The 25,282-nt window shown below is 44.4% G+C and overlaps 1 protein-coding gene across 1 annotated transcript in view; it reads left to right on the top strand.

Moving 5' to 3' along the window:
- The window catches only part of TSPEAR (thrombospondin type laminin G domain and EAR repeats), a 134,399-nt gene that overhangs the window by 73,208 nt on the left and 35,909 nt on the right, over window positions 1-25,282 (top strand). Inside the window, exons 7-8 of the mRNA XM_086955511.1 lie at window positions 711-943; window positions 14,242-14,428. Coding sequence (XP_086811637.1) covers window positions 711-943; window positions 14,242-14,428 — 420 coding nt within the window. The remainder of the gene's footprint in view (window positions 1-710; window positions 944-14,241; window positions 14,429-25,282) is intronic.

Below are 25,282 nucleotides of genomic sequence, written 5' to 3'. Positions count from 1 at the left end.
TGTTCATATATGGAGACACAATCCGCCCAACATAGCTCTATTGGCAGGCACACATAGAGGATGAAATGGGTACTGCATCTGAGGACTTCCTGTGAAATGGTGTCTATCAGGACTTTCTATCATGTGCCATGATGCCCTTCTTGCAAATTCTGTTTTATATACCTTTATTAGTATGCCCTCTGAAGAACCAGCCATAAATGGAGTTGTTGCTGAATATTAATAGAGCACAGATGGAACATGACAGATAACTTTCTACAACCCCTTTTTTAGACTTCCGGTCCTTCCCTTTTTCTGTTGTGAACCTCAGAAATGTTAACCTGGTTGGATACATTACAATATAGATTAAGGTTTCACTTTCTTTTTAAATGTAAATTGAGACACTAGCACTGACATGTCCACCAAAGGTCACGGAGGGCTGGATACAAACTAGATTTTAGGAAATTGTGAAAAATGCTTACATTTAAATTAATTATATTTAAATTTAACTTGCATGGATATCATGAAAATCTGTCATGGCTCTGGCCCACAATAAACCTACATTGAACACCTCGCTGTAGAGACACTGAGGATTAAGATGGGGATATTGGGAGTTGAGACGGGAACATTCGGAGCTATTATGACCACACAGGGAGCTATAATGGGAACCGCGATGGAGAGTGATACTACGTGATGCCCGGTAACTTCAATTAATGTTTGTGTTTCCCTTTCAGCAAAAGAGAGGTTAGACTATGTAGAGGAGTATCAGAATCTGGCCACTGGCTCAGAAACAATGGGTCTTGAGATCTTCACCATTCCCAATGCTGGACTCTTTGTAGCAACAGCCAATAGGAACACTCGTCCTGGATCTGCCATATACAAGTGGATCAATGGAAGGTTCGAGCCCTACCAGTACCTTAGAACGTACCAAGCTCAAGCCTGGAGACACTTCACCATCGGCAAAAAGGTACTGTGAATTTTGCTCAGAAAATGCTTGAATTACACATTAAGGTTCAAACTAGAGACACACCACACTTGTTATGCAATGGATTTATGATATGTGATTGACTGAGGTGACTCTTCCTGAGAGCCACCCTGTTAAGAAATCTCAAATTGTCTCAGATTTTTTATTTTGGATAAAGGAATAGTGTGTATAATGTTCTTCTGAGCTGTCAACAGAACATAACTAGGACTTTAATTTGAAATTCTGACAGAATAGCTATATATAACAATATATATCTGCTAGGTGGCTGTGGATTTGTCCGCAATCAGATCTTACCCCAGGTTCAATTAGCAGTACTTAGGGAGTTGCTTCTTCTGCCTTGTTTTCTGTGTCATCCATGCTCTCTTTCTCTTATTTTGCTCTCTGCAGCAGCTTTCTTGCCTATTGTCGGCTCTATCAGAAAATGAGAGGTAAGGCATTTTTGACAGTTTCATATTACTTTGTTCACTTCAATTCTTCATATAAGGGGCCTCTCTCTTTCACTTTTGCCTTCCAATGGAGTACTTTTTTAGGTCGAGCCTAGACAGCGCTGTATGTTCTTTGCGGGCTCTGGAGATCAGCCCTAAGACTTGTATACTTCCGCTTTTTTTTTACTGCTTTAACTGTCTTAATAGAAAACGACCAGTAGAGGTCAGTAAAATACCAGAATTGCTTCCTGCTTAGGGACTTTCTTTTTTATTTTTCTGGTAACTGTCTCTATTTAACTTTCTTGATAGAAAACGACCAGCAGAAGTCAGTAAAATACCAGAATCACTTTAGCATTCCCTAGATTCCAGGCCATAGAAACTTGTCTTCCACGAGCACCTAAAGGGAATAATATTTCTTTTAAATCTTGTGTTTTAAGTGATATGACTACCAAAGGCCCTGATTTTATTTTAAAAACAGAGCTTTAGACAATACCAGTTCCCACTAATAGGCAGTATTTCTCTCCAAGTGTTCCCATACCTGCCATTTTCCACAGTTTGGTGCTTATTTTCCCTCCATGTTAAAGAACAGTAGACGTTTCAACACCCAGGCTAATGTGCTGCATAGCTAAATACATATAAGGTTCCAAAGGCGAGACCGATTGCATTGCTAATGCTTGTACTCCTAGCTACTTACAGTCCTTCGCGTCTGTAGTAAAGCAGAAAGTTCAACGGGGGGGTTTGTACTTTTCCTTCCATCAAGGGGATGGATATCATCTCTGTCTCTCCCTGTAAAGCTTTCTGCAGTAACATCATCACATCAACAAGGTGGAAAGCAGCCCCAGAGCTATCTCTAGAGTGTACAGATGGTTAAGAGCCAATTATTTGATCCAGATGGCATCCGTGGCTGATTGCAATGTGCCCCAAGACACTCTTCCCCGCAAGTGCAATGAATGCTTCAAGGGCCCTAGCAGACAAGTGGCGTGAGTCAAGGCAAGCGGAGTGGCTACACTGCCTTCATCACATTGGAGCAATTTTAACTATAGCTGAAGGATGGCGAAATCCCTGCCGTCAAGTTAGTCTGTAAAGAGTGCTGTAGCATCCTGTCTATCTGTCCTATCTGTTCCCTTAGCTATAGAAGCATTCTTTACTTTGTATGATGTTATATTGATTCAAAGGTTCCAAACGTTGCATAATTGACATATTTACACTTCGTCTCGACTTTGCTAATCTTTTGACTGCAAACTCTGAAAGGTACAACTGGCCGCATATTGCAAGCTTTGTGTGACACGTTAAGTTTACCAACAAACCAATATTCTATTTTTTGTCTGTCCAGAGCTGCGACATACAGGTCATTTGTGCACATGGAGAATGCTGCGTTACAGAAGTAATTGTATATTTTAACTCACCAGACAGACATCGTTTAGAGTAGTCAGTTGAAGATGGATTAACCTAATATTTAACACAGGGCTTCTGGTTCACCTTGTGTCACGAGATAATTTTTTAAAATTATTATTATAATAATTTTACTTAATAATATATAATAGCTGCAGCAATGGCTATAATAATAATAATACCTTTTTATTATTATTATTACTCCTAATACCTACTGTGTTTTCTTTGAGTTTATATGTAATGCCCCTCCTCTCTACCCTTCTCCAAGCAATCCATGTTGAAGAATTGATTCAGGGACACAAAATCCTGGGATCAGGGGGGTCCCGGGCGGGTAGAGCGGTCCTCAGTCACGATGATAGAAAGGACATGCCCGCCCTATTTGATATACTTTTTATCAAAAAGAATGTCCTTTCTGGTGTTTTTTGTTATAACCTCCAGAGGCGGAGGAAAACAAAAAGACAACCAAAGTGGGTGGGGGGTTCCTAAGTGTTTGACGGGAATTCCCTAAAATGAAAATGTTATGAGAGGATTAAATATATGGCCAACCCATTGCTACGGGATGGAAGGGAAAGAGACACTTTTCTTTTAGTAGTTCTCACTCACTCTAATAGTGACATGCTTCATCATCGGGCTCACTCCAACTCCTAAAGGTCGGGTGGGCTCAACCATATTTCAGGGAGCACTTAAAGATATTGTGCATGGGGGCGTACCATTAAAGATAAAATTCCTCACCCAGTCCTAAAGAATTCTTTAATAGTGGAGTGGGAGGGAAGGTTAAAATATATACAAATTGGTATCAGGATGTGATGGTCCTATGACCCTAGAATCAGCACCAACATGTTTCAGCCCTTCTTAACTGGCCTAAATAAGTCCTCGGCTTTCGTCAGGGTGGGACATAATGAGGTTACTTCCCCCAGAGACGCGAGTGCATATACGCTATATGTGCATTTCTAAGTGTTAAAAATTGGAACAAGCCTAATACATGCCACCGGTCTGGATATGAAATTACCCCACGACTCAGGGCTAATGATTCCCAAGGGAGCGCAGGAGGGAAGCCTTGTAGTCACACATTGGTCAAAGGTCCTGCCCTGCTGGAACCTACTCGTACTCAAGCTCCCCGGCTTGAGCCAATTTTCCCTGAAATATGGTTGAGTCCACCCTGACCTTTAGGAATTGGGGTGAGCCCGATGATGAAGCATGTCACCATTAGAGTGAGTGAGAGCTACTAAAAGAAAAGGGTCTCTTTCCCTTCCCACCGGTAGCAACGGGTTGGCCATATATTTAATCCTCTCATTAAATTTGAATTTGAGAGAATTACCATCACACACTTAGGAACCCCCACCCCCTTTGGTTGTCTTTTTGTTTCCCTCTGCCTCTGGAGGTTATAACAAAAAAACCACGTAAAGGACATTCTTTTTGGTTATAAGGATTTATTCACTCTAAGGGATTCTTTTCTAACTTCTAGACTAATTATTTCCTATTTGTTGGCTTGTTTTTGTTCTGGATTGGATAATTCCAGATATTGAAATAAGCAGCGTTCTCTTAAAAGTATTTCCATATTTCTAATGAAGTTGCATTTAAGTGTGATTTTGTAGCTAAAAGTGTTTCCACCCACTTGCTAATGTCACACCTAATCATGTTTTTTTGAGGTATAAAAAAACAGAACACAAACATAGGCACAGCAAGAGGCAAGTTACATACTGTGCACTTTTTAGTACACTTGTGTTTGCATTTGTTGTTGCATTAAAACTAGAGTCTGGCTTTACTAATGCTTGTTTATGTTGTTTTGCATCTTGCTGAATGTTGTTCAGTGTCACAACCTGAATGTGGCGCCATTCTCCTGGGGTTGGTTCCAGGACTGTTCACTTGCTACGAAGATGCTTCTACTTGCAATGGATTACTTTATAGTCTCCTCCTGCTCCTGTCATGGTGTATGTGCCTGTGGCGTGGTGCCAGAAGGGAACAACCCTGCAGGAAATTACTGCATTGACCATGTCTTCTTAGTAGGTGTCAGTGAGGTACTGAGGCACCCACTAAGTACCCACCCTCTCTGGCCTCTCTGCTAATGCTTAGAAACATCCTACGAAAAATATACCTGGTCTCTCTCTTGTCCTCTGTTTAGCGCTACTGATTTCCTTACGTTTGCACCATGTAAGAAAACATTCATACTTATTGTAGCTGGCCTACGGTTAGACACCTCTCCTTTAAAAATAGTAAATTTTGCTTCAGAAGGAAAGTTAGGATCTTTCAATTTTTTCTCCTTAACTAACAACAGTCAATTGCAGAACATCAGACCCGCTGGACTCTGCTAAGTTCATCATCTGGGGTGACTCCTAGAATTTTATTTCGGGCAAGGAGTAAGGGCGTTTTTCTCAAATACAATTAATAACATTAAGCCAAGGCGAACGATGTCTTGCTTCATTTAATTTGTTTGCTTTCAATAGCCCAATTCAGATTATCTAGAAAGGTGGAAACATTTTGAATCTGACAGGATGACCCATCTATTGTCTTACAGAAATGAAAGTAGCCAGTGCCTAATTGTAAGTTTGGGGGATAGATGATGAATAATGTTAGGGAGAACAGAGGCTCATGAGGGAACCCGCAGTACATTTTTGCAAAATATAGACAGAATCTGTTCTAGACCAACCAATTTTTTCTCTTTGGGGAAGCAATCTAGTTACACAATTTTACTCACTGAGGATCATGGCAATAAGACCTGATGGGGCACTAGCAAAATCAACCAAACCTGCTATCCTCTTTCTGCATACCCCACCACATTCAGGGTGGTGGTGTGTAAAAACCACTGTAGGCTGGTGCCTTACAACACCCCCGTGGGGCACTTAAGAGGGTGTCAGATTGCTTAGAATTTCTTAACAAATTACCTTATTTTTCAGGTAAGAAGAGTATGCAAGTGAAGAACTGTAATTTTACCGAGGACTTTGAATATTACTTACCTGAGTGTATAACATTGTCCCAAAGCTTGACCTTGGTAGCCTCAGTCCCTATTGCTACGATAGACACCCTTGTTGAAGAGAGGGGACGAGACCCTAATTATCAAGGTGCTTCTGAGGTTGACCCGATACCACCACACATTGCTCAAAAAGCTCAACAGCTCTAATATTGCTGGGGCTCTCTGTGGTCCAATTTAGCCTTCTTGAATTGTAGTGCTGTTTTTGCTGTATTTGGGACCCACAGAATGCCAAAGAGACATTGGCAATGTCATTGACTAGAGATGTTAGTTCATCACACAACTTGCTCCATGCCCATCGTGATATGAGTTCACGTGTCGGGCCACATGATTCAGTTTCTGAGAAGAGGGTCTGAGAAATTCTAAAGGCCAGCGTTGCGTGTTGGTTGCCAATGGCGATGTTAGATACGCTTGAAAGTCTATTAGGCTTCTGAATCTCTTTGTTTATTGACTGTAGTATGCTACTGAAGAAAGAGGACAGCATACAAAAAAGTTATTCAGACAGAGTTGAACTAGCGTGCAGGGTCAAGATAACCGTAGCTTTCCTGAGATGTTCTTTCATGCTGGTAGAGTATGTTTTTTAAATAATTTTCTTTGTCATCTTAAAACATTTTATGTTACCTAGTTACAGCATCTTTACAAAACGCTCTACCAGCATCATAGACTTTTTGTTTTCATTTCGCCTACAAGTTTCTGGGTTGCATTCTTAGCGTCTTTTCAATCAGAGTGAATCATGGTTCAGAGTATGCGCGTATCTTGCCTTTCTAAATGAAGGGCCAGATGCCCATAGTATTTCCAACCAGTGTCTGTAATCCAAAACCGTACAATGAAAACATTGGCAGGCTTTATTTGGGGCCCACCCAGGAGGGCAGGGGGGGGGAGGAAATGACCACAGACAAGTATTGAAGTGTGACAAAGGCCGCTTTATTGGAAACAGGTGAATCCTAAATAAACAAACCTTGGCCTGTACCGAACAAAACGACACCTCACTAAATATGCAGTACCTAACCAATCCCCCACCACCCCCTCCCCTAAATGATTTCCCCCCCATTTTACATAACACAACACACCCACAACATAACCACAACATACCACCTGCAACATGCCTCCTTACCGCAATAAACATTCCTTGACCTCTGCAATCCCCACCCCTTGGCAAACAAGCCCAGGCCTCCTACCCTTAGCCCCCTTTATTGGTAGGAAAGCGCCAACCTCTTGTATTGCACACTGCACCTGCTCCAGTGACACGAAAACTCCACAACCTCAGAACCCGATGCACCGTGCTCCCAAGAAAACTCCCCTGGGAAACAAACCCCCCTTTTCCCTCCAAGCCTGTCCCATGCATGACCCAGATGCAGACCCCAAGGAAAAGGATAATGAAAAGATCCCTCTTCCCCAGAACCAACCACCCCTACCACAAAAACCCAGGGAGGGAGGGTGGGCAAAAGGCAAAAACGCGCGACTGGGGCCCCCTCTGCCTGTTGGGTCACCGCCACGAAAATGGTAGTCAGTAACCCCAAAATGGCCGGTAATATAGCCACCAGCCCAACCAGCCCAAGCCCCCAGCCCAAAAGGGAGCCCAACCAACCGACGCCAGCCCAAGGAGCCCAATCCCGGATCCCCGTAGTCTCCGAACCCCCCCACCACCCCCTCCTTCCTGGCTCCAAAGACCCCCGGGGGTGGCAGGCCTCCCGATGGTCGGCCGCCCCCCCCAAAACCCATTCCAAAAGTTCACACTGCAACTTACAAAACAGAGACCGTGAGTCATAAATGTCTCTTCGACTTGAACACTGTACCTCTTTTTGAATCACACAGCAAATGGGGCATTGAACCCTACTTGCAACTCCTAAGGATATTTATTAATTGGTTGTGACTGCACTTGAACATAATTTAAAGCAGGAGTAGGAATTTGTATTGGGAATTGACACAGTATTTTTTGTATAGTACCTACATAGCTATTTAGAGCGGTAATCATCCAAAATATTGGTTCAAAACCATCGCAAGATACAAATATTGTGTCCAAAATATCATGGGGCAGAATGTAAAAGCTAAGAGTATCATTCTTTTAAGTCTTTCATATTGTTTAAAAAAAATATTGTTGTACATAATATTGTTTATTTATTTATTATAGTGTAGTAGTTTTCGTTTTGGATTATAAATTGCTATTATTTTAAATATGAAATAGTGGAAATATATTTCACAGTTTTTTAATAGATATCTTAAAAACTGTGGTTATCATTTTTTAAATGTATTCATTGGTTAACTAGGTAATTATGTTAATTATTTAGTTTTTAATAATTTTGATATTAATCAATTATATATAATATTTTAATATTATGTTGGAGTAGAAATAGTAAATTTGCCCCCTCCAAAGTTCAGCACTTTCTGTACCGTTGCTTACGTTTGAGTGGGAATAGTAATTCTGATCCTTCCAGAGCCCAACACTTTTCCTATTAATGGGGATGAAGTGGGAATTGTAAATTGAAATGGGAATAGCAAATCTAATACCCCCCTAAGTGAAACACTTTCCCTACTGTTGCTTACGCTGGAGTGGGATAGTAAATTTGAGTCCAGAGCCCAACACTTTGCCTACTATTGCCGAGGTCGGAAGGGCATAGTAAATCTAACCCCACCAGAGTCCAGCACCATCCCTATTGTTTCATAAGTCAGAGTGGGAATAGTAAATCTACCTACTCCAATGTCCAACATTTTCCCTACTGTTGCTTATTTGTGAGGGGTGGGATTGGCTATTCACTCTCCAAATTCCACCACTTTCCCTACTGTTGTTCAGGTAGGAGTGGGAGTAGTGAATTTGACACCTCCAGGTCAATTTCTTTGTATCTGGTTTAAAAAAAAAAATCTTTCAAAATACATTTTTTTGTTTTAATTTTAAAAGCTAGTTTAATGTAAATACTTGTTTACTGTTTGTTTTTTGTAGTTTTTTTAATATTTAGAGGTTGTAATTATTATTACTTTTAGTAGTATCTTTACTCGTGTATATATATTTTTTAATCATTATGTTTATAATTATTTTTAAGTATATATTCTTATTTTATGCCTATATTTTTTACTTTTTAAATATATTTTTTACATTGCTAAACAAAGTTCACCCGGTGCACCACACAATAATTATGAATTTAAATAACCAGGAAGTATAATTCAATTTCCAAAGATGCATTTAAAATCTTGTCTTTATTCAGAATTGTTCACATGTGGGATGTATATACAGGGGAAATGGGGGTCAGAGCTGATCACGGAAGAACAGCAGAACAAATTAAGCACTTGCTGCACGGCCGTGTGTATGATGCTACCCAAGTGTGTGCATGTGTGTGAGCTCGTTCTAGAGGGTGACACAAAGGGAATATTGAAAGGAAATTATTGAGCATGTGGACACGCTTGGTGTTCACTATGCTTTTTAATTCAATTTATCTCCAGCCACTAAATGTGTTTCTAACAACAGATCCTTTAAAATAGAATTTGCCAACAGAGGAGTGTCAGGTTCACAATTTTTTCCTTCCTGCATTTATCCCCCAAAACACAGAATTATCTTTAGCTCTACTATTTGTAGTTGATTACACGTAGGTGCACGGGGATTGTGCAAGCCTGCAGCTCCAGCATTTTGTGCTTAGAAGTGCATTTGACAAACTTCCCACAATTTGCAGACATCCTCAAACAACATGTTTCAAGCTGAAATGGGTCACAAATTACTTAAAAGTTGCACATATAAAGCATGGAAAGCAGGATGCAATTTTAGACACTCTGTGAGGGTCAACTGGTCGACTTTCAGCGATTGATTTATTAAGGCATCAAAGCGATCAGAACTGTGTCCGGTGGTGCTAATTTGTCCATCTTGAACTGGAAAAAATGGGCCAAGGAAGAAATTCTTAAAATGTAAATGCAGTTCAGTTCACATTGGATAAAAGGCATGGTCGCTTCTTTCAATTCAAGGAAATTCATAGTTACATGCAGGGCGGTGCGACCGGTGCCACCGCAACGGGTGCTGACTTCGCACAGGGGCGTAAAAGCACCTGCTGCCGCGTTCCTGGCTTCTTGCAGTGTTCATGCAGGAATTAAAATGTCAATTAAACTCTGGTGATTAATTTTCTTCCAGCTGAGTTTTGTCTAATAGATGTTTTGACTCGAGGAAGTTGTTATTCTTGGATAGGTAGTGCAGAGGGTTGATATGCCTGCTGCACAGAACATATACCATGCAGATCACAAAGTGAATGTAACGTAAACAGGTCAGTGGGTTACTGCGTTTGTCAGAGACTTCATTTTGTTAGCTTCAGTTTACAGTGACCTAATAACTGTCATCAAAGAACTGCTGATAGACTTCAAGGTATAGATTAGAACATATGGGTTTTTCCCCAGACTTTCATTATTCTAATGTTGCGAAAAGAGTTCACTTGGGTGTCATTAAAGAGAGCCCCAAACCATTGTGTTACATTTTAAATTCATGGTTTGTGCTTCTGCAGACCAACTACTGTGTATCCCAGGATTTCATCAGATCATTCTCCGATAGTATTGGAGATAGGCACAGCGCTAATTAAATCTAGACAATTTAATTTCACATTTGATAGGAAGATGGTAGTTAATAGTGATTTTAGGTTTCATATAAGGAAGTGGATCAAGTTATTTTTTGAAGAAAACAAGGGATCTACCACGCAGGCCATAATTTGGGATACTTTTAAAGCAGGATTGCGGGGAGAATGTATCAGTTTTTCCTGTAAGAATCAAAGGAAGGTGAGACAGGAGTTAGATAGACTATATTTGCAAATAAGTCAATCTGAAACATTATTGATGCAGGGGACAGTTAATGGGGGGTGCGATTTAACTACATTGGAGGACACAGTGGCAAAGGATGGAGCGAAAGTGCTAGGACTTTGGTCCGTAGAAAATGCAAGGAGATTTCTTACATCCAAGATGGAAAAATATGAATATGGTGAGGCAATTGGGAAAAAATTGGTGGCCCAATTACGAATAAAAGAATCAACCAGAAACATTGTTCAAATGATGGATTCTGCTGGGGTGGCTCATTCGGACCCACAAGAAATACTTAAGATTTTTCAACAATTTTATTCAGAGTTATATGATCAACAGAAAGGAGCTGACGGTGATGGATCAGATTGGGTTGCAATGTTAGAAGAGGGTTTAAAAAGGATAGACCCTATATTTATTTTATTTATTTATTTACGTAATTTTTATAGCGCAACAAATACCCTGGGGTGTCTCGGCGCTGTGGAGCTACTGGAGTCAGCCATCCTCTTACTGGTTAAACAACCATGTTTTTAAGAGCCTGCGGAAGCACAATGGCTAGAAGACACGATTACAGAGGAAGAGTTGGAAAAGGCAGTGAAAAGTCTCGCAAATGGAAAAGCCGCAGGTCCTGATAGGATACCTAGTGAGGTCTATGCACAATTTTATCAAGATATTAAAGAGGAGTTATTAAAAGTTATACGAGATGCTCAGCTTGGATATCAACCAAAATCATGGGCCGAAGCCACCATCCCAGTTTTTTGCAAGAAGGGTAAGCCACCAGAGTTAGTAGGTTCCTATCGACCAATATCATTGTTAAATGTAGATAATAAAATATATTCCAAAATATTAGTCCAGAGATTGACCCAATGCATGACCTCCTTAGTCTCATACCATCAACATGGCTTTATTCCTAGAAGGGGGACGGTAGAGTATGTTAATAAAGTTATCTCTCTGTTTGATATAGCCGCTGTGAAAAGGAACGATCTAGCGCTGATTCTGCTTGACGCGGAAAAAGCGTTTGATCGTGTGCAGTGGGGATATCTGTGGAAATTAATGAGAGAAATGGGGTTTGGTCAAAAATGTATTCACGCAAGTCAATATTCATATCTACACCCTATAGCAAAGATATCAGCTATGGGTTTACTCTCGAATACTGTTAAAATTACACGTGGTACTCGACAAGGATGCCCTTGCTCCCCTCTTTTGTTTGCCCTTTACATTAATCCTTTCATAGAGTTATTAAGTCGGAACATTCTGCTTCCACCTTATAAAGTCCAAGACTATCTTTTTTCGGTTTTTGCCTACGCCGACGATATCGCAGTGGTAACTACTCACCCCGAAACTGCAATTAAAAAATCGAGTGGCTGACAAAGGTTTTCGGGACAATCACCGGATATTAATTGAATGAGGCAAAAACTCAAATTCTTTGCTCTGAGACTGTAACATGGCAGGATCGTAGAGTGGTAAAAGAAGTAACGTATCTAGGTATTTTAGAAAGGGCAAACATGATGGAATTAGTTCAAGTAAATTGGAATATGCTGATGGCTAAAATTAAGTCATCTTTGGATAGGTGGGAGCGGCTATACTTAACCATTATCGGTCGATCAAATGTCATAAAAATGAATATACTACCAAAGGTTTTATACCTATTCTGGTCGATACCTTTAGAAATCACTAAAGATAAAATACAGGCATTGCAAGCCGTGTGTAGGAAATTTATATGGAGTCCAGGAAGACCCAGAAGGGCAATGAATTATATGACTTTACCGTACTTAGGGGGAGGAATGGGGGTCCCAGATTTTTTTTTATATTATGTAACTTGTTTCTTGTTAAAGATGAGGGTTTTGATTACTGGTGAGCAAGGAAGTGAGGTGGCTAATGCCCGAACATTTTCGATATTCAGTTAGGGGCATGGGCAAAGCACTCTTTAGGTAAAGAGATTGATGGGAGCTACTACGAACGAACCAGGTTTAAGGTAACCCTAGGTGCATTTAAGGTTTGGAAATGGTTCATAAAAACAATCGGGATAGGAAGAGTATCGTATTACACCCCTCTTAACGCACATAGGATTTTACCTGGAATCTTCTCCGATGCAATGACTTTAATATGGCAACAGAAAGGAATCAGGTTTTTAGGAGATATGGTAAATGAGGAGGGGATTTGTAAATCTTTTGATGAGATAAAGGATAAATATTTGCTGCCTAGAAGTTACTTCTTTAAATATTTACAAATTCGTGATTAACTAAATCGACGAGGAGGGAACTTAAATCAAAATAAAGTTATTGAAGGAATTCGGATATCTGTTAAAATTGGAGTGATATATCAATTATTGTTATCAGTTAAGAATGATGATATGGAAAAAGTTAAGTTAAAATGGAGAGACTCTTTAGGAGACTCAGAGATAGAAGTGGAAGACCTTTTAATACTATCAAAGGAGGCCTTAATGTCCGCAAATTTGAAAGCTCAGTTCTTTAAAACTGTATATGATCTATACTACACTCCTAAAAGAATGGCAAAATGGGGAGGTGGAAATGAAGGCAAATGCTTCAGGTGTGGGGAAAATGATGCTGGGGCGATACATATTTTTTATAGCTGTGTTAAGCTCCAGGGCTATATTGGAGACCTTGAACAGTTTTTATCTCTGGTGATTAAAATATCGGTTGTTATCACTCCAGCAATGTTGTTATTAGGTAAAATTCCAAAAGACAACACATCGGAACCACTATTCCAATACCACCATTTCATTCTTTTTGCAATGACAGCTGCACGCCTGTGCATAGTTATGGAGTGGCTACAGGAAAAACCACCGGACTTTCATCAGTGGCGTGCTAAAATGTTGAGTCTATATAATCTTGAGTGGAGTTTATTCTCAATTAAAGGACTGAGGAAAAAAAGACTGGGTACAAAAATTTGAAGTGCGTTCAGGGATTATTATGAATAATGAGTTTTCATTTGGATGTAAACATATTTGTATTTCCTTTTTTCTCTTTTTTTCCTTTTCATGTGAGAGATGATGGAAAAGTGAATTGATTATTGTGTATTTTCTCGCAGTTTTGCTGTATAAGAACAATATTTTTTTTTTAAAACAAAACCATAATGCCTATCAATATGAATGACATGTGAATTCACCCCTTGTTATCCTTTGTCTTATAAAACATGTCCTATAGGCTGATTGCACGCCTATGATTGATAGTGTAATGTGTGCGTTATTATGTACAGTGCTCTGACACCCTTCACTTTTATGAGTGATGCTATAAAATGTAATAAATGCATCTGAGAGAGAGTGGCTATGGAGACTGTTAAAGGGTAGTAGGGAGGGAATCCGTGGCGGAGGTGGTCATTGGGGGGGGCGCCAAAAAACACCCCTAAAGCTGGCCCTGGTTACATGAAACTGCCTACAAAACAGTAGTTATGTCACAATCTCATAGATTTTGCATCTCTTTTCACAAATTAAGGCATAAATAGTACTTTTCGCCACTTTTTTTCTTCTTTTATTTTTATATTTTTTCAAAAAATGTGGACAAATGCAATAATGTAATTCAATTCGTATAATAATGCAAGTAACATTTGGCTGGCTAGGCAGACTGTCTGAACAATCTTCTTATCTCCCTGTTGGCCAACCTACCTCTGAATTCTTCTGTTCTAAGTATTGCTGCTTCTATTCGCCCGAAGAGCTGGGAAAAGCATATAGAGGCAGTGAACATAAATTACTAATTTTATGACATCTGCTTTTTCAGATCTTCCTCGTTGTGGCCAACTTTGAAGAAAATGGCAGGGGTGAGGAGGCTTCCGTCATCTACAAGTGGAACCATTGGAAGCTGAAATTCCTGGTCTACCAGAAGATCCTCACACATAGTGCCAGGGACTGGGAAGCCTTCCAGATTGACGGGGAGTCATTTCTTGCTGTGGCTAACCATCGAGAAGGTAAGATACTCTTAGTGCATCCAGAACAACACATTGATAAGTTGAGTGGATGTCTCCTACAAAGTTTAATTAAAATACTAATTGGAGTTTGGCTTTATAGAGGGTGGTTTATACCACTTAAAATGTCACATTTCAGTCTTTTCTTATTGAGAAGGATATAATTATCTCTGCCTAACATGTTTGCATTTTCAGATAAATAAAGAGTTTTAGAATATAAACACAAAAGGGCTGAGTCACAATGGTAGGTTTATCCGGAGATCTCCTCGAGTGCAGATCTACACCTACACCCAGGAAGATCACCCTACAGAAAGTAATGCGGAGGTTTTAGAAAATTAATTCTTCATAAAATATTTTTGTAATAAGAAAAATACAAACACTTTTCTCTAATTAGTATTCACCTAAGACTACGAGAGTAGCAAGGAAAAACACACCTGGACTAATACTTAACATAACATTTTATCTTAATTCATTTTTCCAAAATGGTTATCTAAATTATGCTTTTTATTAAATGAATTGGTAATTCTATCTCCCCAACTCTTCCTGTATAACTCGTGTTAAGTATTGTCACAATCTACGATGCAAGTTATGTATTTACACTATTTTATTTGTTTTAAATGTAATGAATACATTGTCATTTACAATACATGTTATTTAAATGCTTTTACATGTATTCATGTAACATTTAATTATTATTTACAAAATATTTAGTATAAAAATGTTAATTATTTTAAATAAAATGTAATTTGACATGATATTTAATTTCATGTGTTTACATTTTTCCCTACATATTACTATTATTGCCTGCCTCCTTTGATTTCTATGGTAGCCCATTGCAGTACCAGTCGTTGGCCATTTGTGGTGCTTCAGTGACTCAGAGGGCCTGATTTATAAGGGTACTTACACGTAGTAAAGTTACGAGTGCAAATTCTCTGCCCTTGTGATTGGACTCTCTGCGTTCGGGGCAGATCTCAGGACAGCACCATTCTGAAAACAGCATCAGATGCATTTCAATGCTGTTTTCAGAATGGCGTTGTTGCAGTAAATGGATCCGGAGCATTCGAAAATATAACATTGAGAAGTTGTTGACAAAAGAGCTGCGAGTGCAGACTGAAAAGGAATTTATTTGATAATATAAGCGCCGCAGTGAAGAGGATTAGGGTGCGAGGGTGCGCGGTCACGCATATTTTATTTATTTATTTATTTATTTCAATTTATATAGCGCGTTATCACCCGGGGTCTCTAAGCGCTTAGGCGCTGCCCGGACGGGGCAGCTGCTCACAGCCAAAGTGCCCCTGTGTTCCTGGTGCAGAGTGGTCCTTTTAAAAACAGCAGAGGATTTAAAAAAAATTAAAATTATTTGTGCATTCTGAGAGGGATGGTGATGAGTTGTATCCCCCAGTTGCGTTTAATATTTCCCTGTGTGTGACAGAGTGAGTGGATGACGTTGCATAGATTCGTTTTAGTTGTAGGGAGGATGATGTTTATGAGTGAAATGTGTGAGTGTAGGTTGTGCATTATTGTCTGTATTAATGTAATTTGTGTTATCAAGAATATATTCAATGGTTGATGAGAAATGTTAGTTGAAATTGAAGCATTTTCTTTTCTGTACCTTGAATTTTTGGAAAAAAATATTTTCGGAGAAACCAATTTGAATAGAAGTGGATAAATAAACAATCCATGCAAACAGATATAGTGGTTGTCTGGTTGTAGCTCGTAAAATTGATGAGCATAAAGCAGAACGGGGCCAGGCGCTTTTTTGTGTTTGTAATTTAAAACAGCCTGACCTGTCCCCTGTCCAATTTGGGCCTATCCCATTTGGTGATTACTTTTAGAAAGAAGGCATTTTCTGTTTAACCATTCTGTGTTCCTCTGGTGGTTGGTGTATTGACTGTCCGGTTTTGGAGCGGCTGGGGATGTGCATTCACTGTAGACAGCCACAAGGGGGGGTTGAGGTGTGTCCTGCATTTCCTGAGTGTCTCGGAGCTGAGCTGACTAGATCTTAGATGCATTTAGAGTAGTGGGAGGAGTTTCACATACACCTGAATAGGGGGTGTCTCCTCTGCACAATGATGTCTCCGCCTCCTGTAATGAAACTGGGCCAGAGAGGGTAGAACTGCTTTGGACAGGGCTCAGAGACCCTTGCCAAAATGAGGACAAAGAGAAAATGTAGTTTAAATATTGGAGCCCTGTCCACAGGACTTTAGAACTCTTTTGGATAAAAGAACCTGCCAAGAAGAAGAGCTGGAGGAGCTGTGAGGAGGAACTACCACTTTACTGTGTGCTTTGCTCTGTTGGCCTGCAGTGGCTGCTTCTGTCTTGGGCAGAGAAAGGACTGGACTTAACTTTCTGCAACCTCTTTGTTTGAGTTTCTCCAAGGGCTTGAAGTAGAGCTTGCCCCCTGTTCAAGAAGTCTCAGGAACAGCACAGACTTCAACTTCATCCGCTACTAGCACTGGGAACTGTGTGTTTTGTTCTGCAACAGAAGCAAAAAGCACCCCGACTCCACCAATGACGCTGCTGCAGGCTCCGTGTCCTGAAGGCACTGCAGAGGGCACTGCAGCACTTCACACTCCAACCCTGGTCTCACTGACGCCGCCACAGAGCCGCTGCTGCACTGTGACCTATGGGCTTCACACCGCCACTTTGGTATCCCTGATGACGCCGCTCCATGCTGACATTGACGCCACTGCTTGCACTGTGGTTTGAGGTCACCACTCGTAAGTTACCGCATCCTTGACCTACTGACGCCATTGACTTCAGTTCGTCAGCTGACAACAGCGCTTCAGCAACAACGATGCCCCTGCCTGCACTGTGACCTACGAACCCCTGCACCACTTCACACCGCAGCCCTGGTCTCAGCGACGCCGCTGGACGACCATCACAGAGCCTCCTCATGCACTGCAACCTGAGGGCACCATACGCCTCACTGCTGCACTTCGCACCGGAGCTCCGATGCCTGCTGAAGCCAGCGCTTCTGACTTCATCAGCACAGAGTTCGATCTGCAATGGGTGTGTCTTCAAGGCCCACGACGACTCCTACACCGACCTTCGGAACAGACGCCTGAGAACACCGGCTATTCAAGGCTCATCGCTAGGCCACTAACTCCCTGCATTTCTAAAAGTACTGTTTGCGGGTCTTCCCAACACCATAGCTGACCCGCGATGCCGGGGCCAGCCAGAACTATTTGGATTTGTTGTTCACGATGCCATGATAGCCCCAGAGGGAGCTATTGCCTTCAAGGAACTGTATTTTAAGTCTATTTTTGCTTATTGCTATTTCTAAGAACTATGTGGTGGATTTTTATTGTTTTTGGTCTTGTTTGCATTGATAAAGTATTGTATATTTTTGTTACAACTGGTGTGGTGTCCTTGTAGTGTTTTTCATGTATTACTGAATGTTATATATAATTGCTTTACAAACTGCCTCCGAAATAAGCATGGCTGCTTGGGCCAAGCTACCAAGGGGTTGAGCAGGCGTTATTTTTTAGAAGGATATCCCCCTTTTTTTTTGTAACATCGTTTTTATTGCAGTACCAAAATAATTGCACAGACAACACATTGATGGATAGCAAATCAACATAGCAGTAAGGCACATAATCATTTCGCCCCCTCCAACATGCTATTCATGTCTCCAGGTAGAAGACTGAGCAACAAATATAGTGAGTCCATTTCCTGCTTCATTGTCCAAAACACAGAAAGACGCGGACTGCTTTTACATTTTCGCCCCTCCCCCACCCACTATTAACCACCCCCCCCCCAACTCCCGAACACCCCCCCCCGTGGCAGCGCTATAGTAGAATCCTAGAGAAAAAATAAGGTCTGGTGTGTGCAAGGAGGAGTTAAACATTCACTAAAGGTGGGCTAATGGGGTCGGCCGTTTCAGAGTTCATATCCTCTCCCTCCTCCTCATCATTATCATCCCAGAGCGCCTGCACCATCATTTCCCATGCTGTTGCCCTCTCCATGGCTTTCTCATCATCAGTCCTCCTTGACATCTGGTATCGTAAAGTGCTTTCACAGGCTGCCCACCTCAGACATTCACCATCCCAGCGCTTGTATGTGGGCCCCACTTTCGATTTCCAATTCCCGGTTATTTCCCTCTTCGCCAATATCAGCCCCATATCTATGAATCTGCTGGTTGTCTTATTTTTGGATGTGTGTGGGTACCAGTACAGCACCCCCACTGCTTTAGTGTACTGTATCTCCCTATCCGTGGCGTTGTTTAAAGCTCTCCCAACCTCCTGCCAGTATTCCCCCGAGGTAGGGCAATCCCACAGCATGTGTCCCAGATCCGCCCTCATTGTGTTGCACCTAGGACAGGCCGCTTGTTCTACTCCAAAGTACTGCCGTAGTTTCCCTGGCGTGAGGTATGCTCGATGAATAATATAAAAATGTATGAGTTGGAATCTAGCGTTCCTTGTGCTCTTCCGCACCCTCCGCAATAGTTGACCCCAAGTGGCGTCAGGAATCTCCATTTGGAGGTCCAGTTCCCACTTAGCTTTTAGAGCTGTGAGCGGCTGCAAGGCCTCCCGCAACATTCTGGAATACAGACAGGTTACCGCCTTAAAGGTTTCGGCCGCCATCATCGCGTATTGGCACGCCATGGAGGTCGCAGGTTCCTGCAATCCCTCTCCCCAGTGGTCTTGCATGGCGCCCGTTATCGCCGCATGCAATAAATAATCGCCTCGTGGAAGGTCAAACCGCTCCTGAAGCTCTTGAAACGGAAGCAATGCACCGTCTTCATACAAATCGCCCAGCATCTGAACCCCAGCCTCTTCCCAACCTAGTAGTCTCGACCAGTCGCCACCATGAGGCAGGGCTGTGACCATTCCCAGCGGGATCTCCGGAGCATACATGCGGCGGATTCCCGCTCGTTTGCGCGCCCGGTTCCAGCAAAGTCGGAACGTCTGCTCTTCCACTGTTAGATCTCTAAGCAATAACTTCTGATGCAGCGTGATATACGCAAGCACATGCCGCGGAGTTCCCTCATCTCTAGAATGCTCCGGGCCTCGGTACACCCTCGTGACCTCCTGTGTGAAAGTCTGCAGTTGAGCCGCCAGGTAATAGCATTCGAAATCAGGCACCGCCATGCCTCCCTCATCTTTGGGTCGCAAAAGGGTATCCAGTGCTATTCGCCGCCGACCCGTGCCCCACAGAAACGCTATGACCAGCGACCTCAGGCGCCGAAAGACTGAGCCTGGCACCCATATCGGGAGAGTTCTAAAATAATATAGTAGCCTAAGTAGTGCCACCATCTTAAGCAAGGAGACCCGACCTGCCAGCGAGAGTGGGAGAGTAGCCCAGAAATCCATACACCCTTTCAAGGCATTAATACAACGAGTGATATTACCATCCAGCATATCTGCCGGGGTGTGGTACACATAAACGCCGAGGTAGTGCAGGCAGTGAGGCTCCCATCAGAGTTCCTGCACCATGAGGGGGCATGGCTCTCCCCGTCTCAGCGGGTACAGACAAGATTTGGGCCAATTCACCTTCAGGCCCGACATCCGCCCGAATAATTCTAGCAAACGTCTCGCTCCCAGCAACTCCTCGTCCGCATCGGCCAAAAACATCAGCAAGTCGTCTGCATACAACGAGATGACATGCGGCCCGGCCCTGTAGACCAACCCCTTGTAGTAGCGGCCGGACCTGGCCTCCGCTGCAAAAGGCTCCATTGCCAACGCGAACAAAAGGGGGGAAAGGGAGCACCCCTGCCTAGTGCCGCGTCGTACCGGATATTGACTCGAGATCAGTGAACCCACTCTAACCCTAGCCGTGGCTTCCGTATATAAGACTTTGGTCCAGTTAATATAACCCTCCCTAGTCCGAAACGCCTCATTACTTCATACAGATACTCCCATTCAAGACTATCGAAGGCTTTCTCGATATCTATGGAGAGCACGAATGGAGTAGTCCCCTACGATAACCGAGCCCCCAACATCCTAGTCAGCCTGCGAATATTGTGGGTGGTATTTCGCGTTGGGATGAAGCCGCACTGATCTTTATGAATCAAGCCTGTGATGTGAGTCAACAATCTATTCGCCAGGATTTTGCTCAGTATCTTGTAATCCGTCGTAAGCATAGATAATGGACGGTAAGATGAGAGGGCCTCACTCGCTCTACCTGGTTTTAACAACGGGATCATAAGGGCCTCCCACATTGACCGCAGAAGTCTACCTCACGATTGCGCCTCGTTGTAGACCAATTGCAGTTGTGGGGCCAGGCACTCCAAGTATTTGATATAGAACTCTATCGGCAGACCGTCAAGCCATGGGGTTTTATTCCTGGCCATCTGTTTCACCGCACTCCCTATCTCTCCGATCGTTATAGGCCGACCCAGCTCCTCTGCTTCCGATTTCTCTAGCTGTGGCAGCTGCAACCCCCCAAGAAAGGCTTCCAATCCTTCCGCCCCGCCCGTCAGCCCGCTCTCATACAAACCCTCATAATATGCTCTAAACCTATCCAGGATCCCGGCTTGGGTGTGGCAAAGCCCGCCCCCCTCTTCTTGAACCACCATGATTGGAGCACCCCTCCTGATCGGGTTGGCAAGCCACGCCAGTATCGACCCTGCCTTATCGCCCTCCGCATGCGCTCTCGTCAGATATACCTTGTGATCGAAGCAACGCAACTGCTCTAGCTCCACCGCCATAGCTTCTCTGGCGCCTCTTACCCCCTCCTGGAGCTCAGGATGATTCGGGCGCTCTCTCTCCTTCTCCCACAACCGCCGCTCCGCTCTTTCAAGATCATCCAACAAAGTCTTACGAGCACCTGCAGCGTTCCCGATACAGTGACCCCTGACCACCACCTTAAACGCATCCCACTCCACAGCCCTAGTGGAGGCGGAGCCACTATCCTCCTCAAAATAACGTGTCACTCGCTCCCCCAAGGCCTCCCTAAAAAGCAAATCATCCAATGCATCAGGTTGCAGCCGCCATGTTGGGACACAATTGATTTCCACCATCCAGTTCAGGGACAACAACAGAGGGTTATGGTCCGACAACGTGCGGGCCAAATATTCTGCGCTCCCCACTGCCGAGAGCACATGCGAAAATCACAGAAACACATCCAGCCTAACATGCAGGTCATGTAAAGTAGAATGAAAGGAGTAACCCCTCGTGGTAGGGTGTAGTGCCCTCCAGGCGTCCCCCAGGTCCCAACTCTCCTGCCAATCTAGTCGACGTTTCGCTACCCTGTGTACTGGGGAGGCGTGCAATGGGGGATGGGATCTATCCAAATCAGTATCCACCACCGAATTGAAATCTCCTCCCATGACCATCGGCCCTGCCAAATAGCTCGCCAGTTTGCCCGAAAGCGCTGTCAGGAAAGCGGGATAATCTACATTCGGAGCATACACACTACAGAGAGACACTATCCGGCCCCTGAGTCTTCCCTCCACAGCCACAAATCTACCCTCTGGATCTACTACTTTTTTAGTGACCTGGAAGGGGACCCCTGCCCGTATCCAAATCAATGCCCCCCTCGCAAAGGCTGAATACGTTGTGTTAAATAGCAGCCCCCTCCACCTCCTCTGTAGCGCTATTCCCTCCTGCTTGGTGAGGTGCGTCTCTTGAAGAAAAGCTATATGCACACCCCTACGTTTCAGATACGCATGGACCTTGTGTCTACGCACCATGGTATGGAGACCCCGCACATTCCAGGTCACACATTTCAAAGCCCCTGTATTAGCCATACCCCCCTGCACCCGCAGACAGAACAATAACAGCCATCGACCATGCGCTCGTGCCAACATAATGCTGCCCCCCATCCCACTCCAAACAGATGAACCCCACATCCCCCCAAAATCAACCTGAGCATCCCCAACTACTCTTGGTTCCCACCCCCCAGGACAGGCCCCTCCACAATTGGAAGTGAACCCATCCAAACTGTTACAACTAAATATCCCCTCAAAGAAAGGCACTAATACTCGCAGTCGCCACTGCGATGACCGTAAGGGCCAGTAGGGCGCAGACCGCTGCCGAAGGAGTTCGTCAAAGCAAATCAGTCCTGCATATCCCTCCCCATGATCCCCCCATGAAAACTCACGAAGTCCCATATAGTGGTAAACTGCGCACACGGGCACAGCGCCCCTGTGTCTGACCAACAGGTCGCTCCTCAAGTCCAGCGTTTCATGTCTCGACTATCTCCCCAGATGTTTGAGGCGTGACGATGGGGCCCTTGGCTCCTCCGAATTCCGAAAGTTCCGTCTCCGATCCCGTGCCCTGCTCCTCCGAGTCCGTGCCCTTCCCGGACTGGCTTCTTGCCGTGCCAGAGAGGTCCACCACCGCCTGTAGGGCTGCCTTCCTCTCTGTCTCCGTCTGTGACACCGAGGGTTTCCCAGTTCTCTGCCGATTCTTGCGAATACGTTGTGACGTCCTGATCGGCTGCTTCTCTCTAGCCTCCTCCACCCTGGCCCTTGCTCCGTCCGTACCAGCCTTGTACGTGTCCCACCAGGCCCAAGCATCCGCCGAGGTGGTAAAGAAAAGCGACTTGTCGTCCACCACTACTCTCAGCTTCGCTGGAAAGAGAAGGGAGTATTTTATACCCTCCCCACGGAGCTCACGCTTGAGCGACAGGAAATTGGCCCTGAGCCTTTGGGTCTCAAAAGTGTAGTCCGGGAACAGGGTGACCCTGTTATTGTCAACTTGAAAGGGTCCTGCCTCCCTCGCCCTCTGTAGTAGCCAGTCTCGATCCTTGTAGTGAAGTAGCTTAATCACCACCGGGCGAGGAGGCAGGCCCGGGGCCGGAGGTCGGGCTGGAACCCTGTGGGCCCGCTCCAGGGAAAAGAAAGGAGATAGTCCCTCTGGTGCGACTTCGGCGCATAGCCAATTATCGAGGTAGCCCACCATGTCATCGCCCTCAATTTTTTCCGGAAGGCCCACGAGGCGAACATTGTTGCGCCTACTCCTATTCTCCGCATCCTCGGCCCTCCTCTCCAACACCTTCAGCCTGTCCAAAGCATCCGCCATCTGTGCTTTCACCGCTGCGTGGTCCGGGGCCAATTTCTGAATAGATATCTCTATATTCTTAACTCTGTCTTTAAGCTTGTCATGGTCCGCTTTCAGGAGACCTAGGCCCGTCGCCACCTGGGCGATGTCCTGCTGCAGGGCGTCTTTTGTGGTCGTGATGGCCTCTAGTATACGCTCTTGCATGCGCTGGAGAGCAGAGTGGTCTCGATCCGCTCCATCCATCGTTTCCGATTCAGCCGCTCCGTCCCCCTTCCCTTTTGGTTTCACCATCCTGGCTGCAGTAGGCACTGGCTCCCAGGACCCCTTTGTTCTCCTCGCTGTCTCCGCACTGCAGGACCTCGCCACCGGATAGCTCCCCCGGGCGATAGGATCAGTAATCTAAGACACCTGTAGGGCACTGAGCGCTGCTCTGACCGCACCCGTGGGGCCAGTTCCCGGAAGTCCTCTGCCACAACGGGGTCTCGAGGTGCCAGTCCACGCGCGGAGAGTCAGGGTCGTCGCCACAAAGCCGCCGCCATTTTGGGGCCTCCTCAGAGAATTTGCATGCATTCTTGTGTCCCCGTGACTCGCCACCAGGGCGAGGAAAAGCCACCTGTGCCTGCTGACAGGGTTAGGGGAGGCCCTCCGGTCCGGTAATCACCGCTAGTATTGGATCAGCAGGAGAATCAGGCCTCAAACCACCTCCGCCGACTGCGACAATCGTCCAGGCCTCAGACCGCCATCTTAGATCAATGGCTATCACACCCGATGCATTTACTCGAGGTCGATGTTCAGGACGAGGAACAGCTCCAGGTCGTCCACTCTGAACGCCGCTGCCTCCGCGATGCCTTTAAATCACGGATTTTCCAAATTTCACTGGAATTCGCGTGGATAATCAGGATAATATCTGGGATCGGGCGCGGAGCTCCGGGCTCATGCAGCCTACCTCCTCGGCATCCAAGCCACGCCCCCCTAGAAGGATATCCCCCTTATCCTGACTAGGAAGAAGGGTCCCTACTTGAACAAGGTAACAACCTGCCGACTAGGACCCCCATTCTGACAGCTGCTAATTCAAGCCCTATGTTACCAACAAAAATTCGAAAATTCATCAAAGGTACAGAAATACCCTTAAGCTAGATAAAAAGTTCACTTTCCCAGGGAGGCCCTTGAAGATGGGGGCCCAGGCGACGTACTCACTTTGTCCATGCCTGAAAACGTCTCTGCCACGAGGTCCGAACCTAGGGTTTTTGTATGATACAGAAATATCAGGAGAGAGCCTGTACAGTTCATCGGCAAAACAGGCTTTTATGACACGTTCTGAGAAGAAACAGAACATCACGAAACAATAATAACGACCAGGGTAATTGTACAGAGCAATACTCATTTTATCTGAAAAGACACAGACAACAGACACAGAATAAACACAATTTGCAGTGATAATCCACTCTCAAATTGCCTATTTTGCCTGCGAGTCAGAAGCGGCGGGATATGTGTGGGCACGTCAATCACTGAGCAGAAATGCGTCCGCGCCCAGCAGGAGCGCTCGCTGTGATGGACTTCTGCTGAGACAATCTCCCCTTCCAGCGCTCTTCCCCTCGCGCAGGAAGCAATTTTCTGAGATAAGCTGTGGCGGGCCTTCTCTGCCTGACCTGGTATCCCAAGGTGCGAGAGCAGCGCGAGGGATGACACACGTGGCATTGGGATTTCGCCTGATTATGTCCGGCCATGTTTCTGCCCTAGGAGGAAAGGATTAAATAGACCATGCGCCCGCACCACTGTGCTGGGGATGCAGATGTCTGTGCTCTGGTTTTGTGCCTGAGGAGGAGCAAGTGTGGCGAATTCCACTCAACTACATCATGGACATTATCCCCTTTCACCTTCCTCCTCTTACCTTTCAAATGGTACCGAC

Source organism: Lissotriton vulgaris, chromosome 2_1 (genome assembly GCF_964263255.1).
Source record: "Lissotriton vulgaris chromosome 2_1, aLisVul1.2, whole genome shotgun sequence".
NCBI lineage: Eukaryota > Metazoa > Chordata > Amphibia > Caudata > Salamandridae > Lissotriton > Lissotriton vulgaris.
Note: the sequence above shows the minus strand (reverse complement) of the source record. Positions and strands in the feature narration are given on the sequence as shown.